At 40.2% G+C, this 7,302-nt stretch overlaps 2 protein-coding genes across 2 annotated transcripts; both read left to right on the top strand.

Moving 5' to 3' along the window:
• Positions 1-769: 769 nt before the first annotated feature.
• LOC138628815 (trace amine-associated receptor 13c-like) lies at positions 770-2,051 on the top strand. Its single transcript, XM_069712067.1, has 2 exons — positions 770-942; positions 1,235-2,051. Exons 1-2 carry the CDS (start codon positions 770-772, stop codon positions 2,049-2,051), a joined length of 990 nt encoding a protein of 329 aa, XP_069568168.1.
• A 3,495-nt stretch (positions 2,052-5,546) lies between these two features.
• Positions 5,547-6,827, top strand: LOC138628812 (trace amine-associated receptor 13c-like). Its single transcript, XM_069712065.1, has 2 exons — positions 5,547-5,719; positions 6,011-6,827. Exons 1-2 carry the CDS (start codon positions 5,547-5,549, stop codon positions 6,825-6,827), a joined length of 990 nt encoding a protein of 329 aa, XP_069568166.1.
• Positions 6,828-7,302: the final 475 nt, after the last annotated feature.

Genomic DNA, 7,302 nt, shown 5'->3' with positions numbered 1-7,302 from the left:
TTCTTCTGTGGGAAATAAAGATATGATTACCTCTATTGTTATATTATGTATTTATCTCATTTTCTCCATGATTATTTTTTACTCTGGTATGTTTCCAGTTAGGTTGCCTACTACAGTACCGTCCACTTGCCTTGCACAAGGCACTACATTGACAACTATTTATCATTACTTCTTAATCGCACCCTGATTTTATGATCAAAACACCACACATCACCGTTTTGAGAAGGCTGCTGATAATGGGAGTTTCAGAGGCAACCTATGACTACTGTGACTAATGCATTGTTGTGCTTCATCTCTAGCCCATTAAATTTGGTGCAAATTATAAAACCCATTCAGTAACATCAGTAATTTTGTAAGTTTCTTTTATCCATAGAGTCCAAGGTTTTTTTTATTTCGCCTTTACAATTGTGGAGCTGTTACTGACTGAACTTGGAGGTTTTTTTGGGGTATTTAAAAAAAAAAAAAAAAGTAGCCCAGATCCAAAGGGGTTAAAGATGTTCAAAAGATAAAGCTGAGTCACTTCATTTCATTAGGTGCTTAAGGCACAATAAATGATTTTAATAAATGGATTGGGAAGAGAGAGACAAAGATTTGGACAGAAAGTTATGAAAATAACGGTGTTACATCACTCTCCGGGTGGGTGGGGGGGGGGGGGGGGGGGGGGAGGGGGGAGGGGCTAGCAGGAAGCAATAAATTATTTCGATGACAGCCAAAACCTTTGGATGGAGAGCTGTCTGAGCTGCAGCTTCTTGTCCTCCTCTCCCTGATGATGGAGACGCAGGACAAAGTGGAGCTCTGCTTTCCAGAACTCGTCAACACCTCCTGCAAGAGGCCGACACTCCACTGGTCCGAAGCTGTGCTCCTGAACATTGTGCTGTCGTCCATCTCTCTCATCACTGTAGCTCTCAACCTGCTCGTCATCATCTCAGTCTCTCACTTCAGGCAGAGTTTCATTTTTTCTTATCAGATATCATTTCAAAGTTTCAGAAACATGTTGACTTCCAGGAAGATTTGATGTATGCAGAATAATGTTGCGTCTTGGATCACTTTCGGCCTCAACTAAGCAGTTTTAAATACCTAAATGTAATACGTTTTTTACGATATGTGATGCAGATCTAAAAATAAAGGCATTTTTGGAATGATTGTTTGGATTTTTTGGGATGGTGCTAACTTAAGGTGTTTGTCATGTAGACATGTAGACTTGTTGAGTTGATGCTTTTCTGTCTCCCTACAGGTGGCTTCACACACCCACGAACATCCTCCTCCTCTCCCTGGCTGTCTCAGACCTTCTCGTGGGCTTCCTGTTGATGCCAGGAGAATTCTTCCTCAGAACGACCTGCTGGTTTCTTGGTGATCTTGTGTGTTGTCTGTATAATAATGTGTCCTTCATCATTACCTCTGCCTCAGTGGGAGACATGGTGCTGATATCAATTGACCGCTACGTGGCTATTTGTGACCCTCTGCATTACCCTACCAGAATCACTGTGCCCAGAGCCAAACTCTGTGTTTGCATGTGTTGGCTCTGCTCTGTTCTCTTCAGTGGTCTCATTTTAATGGATGGTCTGACTCATCCAGGCAGGTATAATTCCTGTCATGGAGAATGTGTGATTGTCATCAACCCTATTTCAGGAGTTGTTGACCTTGTTCTAACCTTTATATTTCCCATTACTGTGATCATAGTTCTGTATATGAGAGTGTTTGTGGTGGCTGTGTCTCAGGCTCGCGCCATGCGCTCTCACGTTACAGGTGTCACACTTCAGCTTTCAGTGACTCTAACAACAAAGAAATCAGAGTTGAAAGCTGCCAGGACTCTTGGTGTTCTGGTAGTTGTGTATCTGATATGTTTCTGCCCGTATTATTGTCTTTCCGTTGCAGGGGACGACTCGCTTAGTAGCACATTTACATCCTTTGCTCTGTATCTCTTCTATTTTAACTCCTGTCTAAACCCTGTGATCTATGCCTTATTCTACCCCTGGTTCAGGAAAGCAATTAAACTCATTGTGTTTCTTCAGATACTGCAACCAAGCTCCCGCGAGGCCAACATACTGTAGAGTGAGTGTGTGATGAAAGCTGTTTATGGATGAAGAAATTTATATTTGACACGATGATGTTGATCAGTGAGTGCGTTATCAAATTTAGAAAGTAGAACTGTGATCGCTTGTCTTCAACTACAAGTTGGACAGAGGTAGAACATTAAAAACATTTTTTTACAATTTAGAATAACTCATTGTCACTGCTCAGGTAATGTAGCCTAGCTCCTTTGAGGCCAACATAATGTAGAGAAACGGAAACATGAACACCTGAAAGCTTAGCTGTCTTATTAAGGTCTTCAAAAATAAACTAAAGAATGATGGTTTAATTCCTACGTTATCCTCTTTTTAAATATGACAGTTTTATGTAAAGACTGCAACTTATTAAACATTCAGAACAAAAGCATTTCATAAGTTACTACAGAAATGCTTTCATTTTCATCAGTTTCATTATGATTGCTGTGCATGATTTTTGTCTTGTTTGATGAAAATGAAAAGTCTCAGGGCTCAGGTGTCTTATCTGCTGGTAGAAACTGAAAACTAAAGACTGACATTATAATATTTGTGTTCTATTTCTACAACCCACAAATATGACCTGGTTGGACGGGGAGGGAGGGCGGAGGTCAAGAATGTAGATTTAGAAAGTAGTAGTAGCTTCCATGTACAAAATGAGTGTTAAAGAAAACCATGTACATTTTCTTTCCACTTGATAAGTACTTTGTGCTTCAAATAACTTTATTGTGTACATTCTTTAATAAATCAATCACAACCCTTTGGATATCATATATTGACATTTTTCCTAAATTAAAAAAAAATTATGCGATAGAAATGTTTCTGGAAAAATCATCTGTTTTGTCTGAGAGACATGTTTGTTTTCACTGTCAGTAAGTTACAAACAACAACAAATAAAAACTACATGAAGTGTACAATTGGTCACGTCAACACATTTACCAAAATAAACTGACATGTAAGTGGTACTTTAACATTGCAACTGCATTACAGGTAGAGCTTTTTTTTTTTTTAAAAGAACTTCATAAACTGTTGAAATGTTACTTGAAATGAGAAAAATGTCTCACGTAACCTGGTCATGTATTTTGGAAATAAAATCATCCCCTACAGAGTTGGCCTTTGGATATTTGGCCAAAATTGTTTTGCAGTGCAACTTGTAGAAAATGGGAATATTTGAGAACAGACAAATTACCTCAAAATGATCATCTGATGAATTGTATTTCCTTGTTTTAAAGTGTCTGGTCTCGTTAAAGCTTAATGTGGAAGCATTATCTACCACAGTCAGTAACCTCCTTAATACCAATATTATTCTCAGTCAGGGTGAGAAACTCTGCCTGGGTTTGGGTAAGGCCTCCAAATCACTTAATCATCTTCTGGTGCTGCTCATGGAGGGAAACTACATGATAGGAGCTGTAGTTAGTAAAACAGCCGGAGTCACCTCTGCATTTCTTTGATTATCCTTGATGTTATTTAAATATCAAAACACTTTTGAAGGGACTTGTTGTTCAGTTCCTACTTCATGTGAATGTGGTTTTCAGAGTTATCCATATACACAGCCAGATTACCCATACTGTATGACCTGATTGGCCAGATAATGTTACCTAGCAATGATCTGGAGACCCGAGTCTGTGGCCGCTGGGTCCATATCTGGTCGGTCCATTCTGTCATGAGGTGTGGTTGGAATGGACCCAAACGCAGTCACAGACTTGAGTAAAAGTACAGAAAATGTCATAAAGGCCTTGATTTTCAACTCCTTCAGTGCCAGCCTCCACATTAGTCCTCTCCCACTAGATAACTATGTTGTCTATGCGTTTGTTGTGTTTTCATTTGAATCCCTCATCTTCAAATGCAAAGTACCAAAGCCATGCTAGCAGGGATTCAGTTTCACATGCAGGGCCAAGATTCAGCATCCCACAGCTTCCTCAGGAATACTTCCATCCAACTCCTACTCAATGGCTGACAGAAACACAATGTCAGCTCTAACTATATCATGGAGACACTTTAGCAGGTATTTTCTTTGCTGCTCTCTCTCTCTCTCTCCTTCTCTCTCTGTATGTCTCCACTGTGTCGGTGTCTGTGTGTCCCGTGCTGTTCGAGAGTAAACAAAAACCACGTGCCAATTTGGTTACAACTCATCACTTGTTGGAAAATACGATACTGATGGCCTTTATCAAAGAGGAACTCATTGATTTAATGGTAGGACCTGCAGCTGCAGCTTCGCAGCTGACACGCAGCCAGTGTGTCCCAGACCTTATCAAGGCGCGTCCCCCAGACAATAATAAAAGACGACCTCCGAAGCATAAATTTGTGTCAAGTTTGAGGTTGTTTTTTTTGTTGTTTTTTTATCACATATGTGACCATATGTCAGAAGAAGTTCTGCAAATTACGTTCTATCGGTTTCTCAGGTACGATGAATACAAACGCGATCTTTCTCCTTTAACTCTCCGATTTAACCTCAGGAGAGCACAATATTCCTGAAGCATTGAAAGTCCGACAGGTCTCATGGAGGGAAACTGATTATCATTGGAAAGACTGAGACCACCTTCTGTCCAAACTCTTCCATGATGTAATACCCTCATCATCACTATCCAACTCATTGCCCAGCACCACTGTTCATCACTGATACTGACAAAACAATGACAAGATCCTGGTTGTCCTCTAAGCTGCGTGATCTCTGCTTGAGATCTGGTATCGACGTGGAACAATATTCTCCTCAATCCCTTGGAACAGGCTCAGCTCCAACCTGCAGCTCTTCATCTGCCGACCTCAACTCTGAATTATCTGAGCCGTTGGTCATCTTCTTCATACCAACAGTATGTTCGGCTCTGCAAGAAGGAAATCCTGATCGCCTAAAAGTTCATGAGATCCTGCTCTACTTAATTAACCACTAAGTAGCTGTATCTGCTTCCTGCCAAATTTCCTCGTTGCCTATCAGGCAGTTTGCTTGGTTTAAAGTATCCAAATGATCTTAAGAACACAACCGTCTCATCTGTTGCCAATATACCTGAAGTAGGTCCACTTTCACTAGATAGAATATTTCTCTCGTGGCTGAACTGTTCATTTAATTTTTCTAGCGTATCTGGAGCGATGCTTTCAAGCGAGTTCAGACAATCAACTCAAGCTGCTCCACTCTGCATCGTGTGACATGCCTCATACTTTGGGAAGTCTTCAATTCTGGGATAGCGGTTCCTCTTTACACAAAGAGAAAAAAAATTACGTAAATACTGCTTAACTGACTTTAAAAGGACAGCGATAGAGAAAAGAAAAGTAAACAAACATGGAGGACAATGGAAGAGGGATTACAAAAAGACATGGTGAAAGATGCAGGATTGAGGGAATGGTAATGAAGAGGTGTGACATACAGAGTTTAAGAGAGGACGGACATCAATGTCCAATGGACACAAAGAGAAATAGATGGGATGGAGTTTAGAGAAAGTGAGAGAGGTTATAAAACAACCTTTTGTTCAGAAAGCGACCAGAGCCGCTGCTCTCTGCAGATGTCTGAAGATGGAGACCCAGGACGGAGCAGAGCTCTGCTTTCCACAACTCTTCAACACCTCCTGCAAGAAACCTTCATCTTCTACGACCCAAGCTATAATCCTGTACACCGTGATGTCATGTTTCTCTCTGCTCATTGTGGCTCTCAACCTGCTTGTCATCATCTCAGTCTCCCACTTCAGGCAGAGATAAACTTCTTAGTAGGATGTTTTGTTGTGGTTGTTTTCATTTCTTACAGCTAATGTAGATTTGACTGTAAATTGTGTTTGAGCTAAAAATGACTGATGCTGTACCTGGACGAGAGACTCAACTGTCAGACTCTGACCACAGCAATCTTCTCTTAACTCTTACTCTTAACAGTAATTAACATCAGTTGCTTCAAGTGTCTAAGTATATTAAATAATATTTTTGTATTTTTGTCATAGAGATATGAGGACTTCTTGGATTAATGATGCTTTTCTGTCTCCCTACAGGCGACTCCACACACCCACTAACATCCTCCTCCTCTCCCTGGCTGTCTCAGACTGTCTTGTAGGCATCCTGATTTGGCTGGGAGAAGTATTCATGACAACAAACTGCTGGTTTCTTGGTAACCTCACATGTATCATACTTAATTTTGTGTCTTTAATCATTGGTTCTTCCTCAGTGGGAAACATGGTGCTGCTATCAATTGACCGCTATGTGGCTATTTGTGACCCTCTGCATTACCCTACCAGAATCACTGTGAGTAGAGTTAAACTCTGTGTTTGCATGTGTTGGCTCTGTTCGCTTCTCTACAACTCTCTCATTTTAAAGGAGAACCTGACTCATCCAGGCAGGTATAATTCCTGTCATGGAGAATGTGTGATTGTCATCAACCCTATTTCAGGAGTTGTTGACCTTGTTCTAACCTTTATATTCCCCATTACTGTGATCATAGTTCTGTATATGAGAGTGTTTGTGGTGGCTGTGTCTCAGGCTCGTGCCATGCGCTCTCACATTACAGGTGTCACACTTCAGCTTTCAGCGACTCAAACAACAAAGAAATCAGAGTTGAAAGCAGCCAGGACTCTTGGTGTTCTGGTAGTTGTGTTTCTGATATGTTTCTGCCCGTATTATATTTTTTCTGTTGCAGGTGACAACTCTTATACCAGCCCAGCTGGATTCTTTGTTTTCCATATGTTATTTTTAAATTCATGTGTAAACCCTGTGATCTATGCCCTGTTCTATCCCTGGTTCAGAAAAGCAGTAAAGCTCATTGTCACTGCTCAGATACTGCAGCGTGGCTCCTTCGAGGCCAACATACTGTAGAGACATGGAAATGTGACTATGCTTTCCCTCATTTTCAGAGGTTATAAGATAACCATCAGTTTATACTTTTATAAAATGATGCAACAGAAATGTTTCTGGAAAAATCATCTGTTTTGTCTGAGAGATGTTTTTTTCAACTGTCAGTAAGTTGCACACAACAAAAAAAAATACATGAAGTGTACAATTGGTCACATCAACACATTTACCAAAATAAACTGACATGTAAGTGGTACTTTAATATTTTAGCTACATTACAGGTAGAGTTATTTTTGATTTTTTTAAGAACTTCATAAACTGTTGAAATGTTACTTGAAATGAGAAAAATGTCTCACGTAACCTGGTCATGTATTTTGGAAATAAAATCATCCCCTACAGAGTTGCCCTTTGGATTGTTTCCCAAAATTGTTTTGCAGTGCAACTTGTAGAAAATGGGAATATTTGAGTTCAGACAAATTACCTCTAAATGATCATCTGA

The sequence above is a fragment of the Brachyistius frenatus genome, unplaced genomic scaffold (genome assembly GCF_029030835.1).
Source record: "Brachyistius frenatus isolate BFR_SWC_R1_liver_20210118 unplaced genomic scaffold, ASM2903083v1 Contig_106, whole genome shotgun sequence".
Classification (NCBI taxonomy): Eukaryota; Metazoa; Chordata; class Actinopteri; family Embiotocidae; genus Brachyistius; species Brachyistius frenatus.
Note: the sequence above shows the minus strand (reverse complement) of the source record. Positions and strands in the feature narration are given on the sequence as shown.

Coding starts and splice junctions, on each gene's coding strand:
- LOC138628815 (XM_069712067.1), top strand. CDS start 770: ATGGAGACGCAGGACAAAGTGGAGCTCTGCTTTCCAGAACTCGTCAAC. Junction 943..1,234: donor ATCTCAGTCTCTCACTTCAG/GCAGAGTTTCAT, acceptor GTCTCCCTACAG/GTGGCTTCACACACCCACGA.
- LOC138628812 (XM_069712065.1), top strand. CDS start 5,547: ATGGAGACCCAGGACGGAGCAGAGCTCTGCTTTCCACAACTCTTCAAC. Junction 5,720..6,010: donor ATCTCAGTCTCCCACTTCAG/GCAGAGATAAAC, acceptor GTCTCCCTACAG/GCGACTCCACACACCCACTA.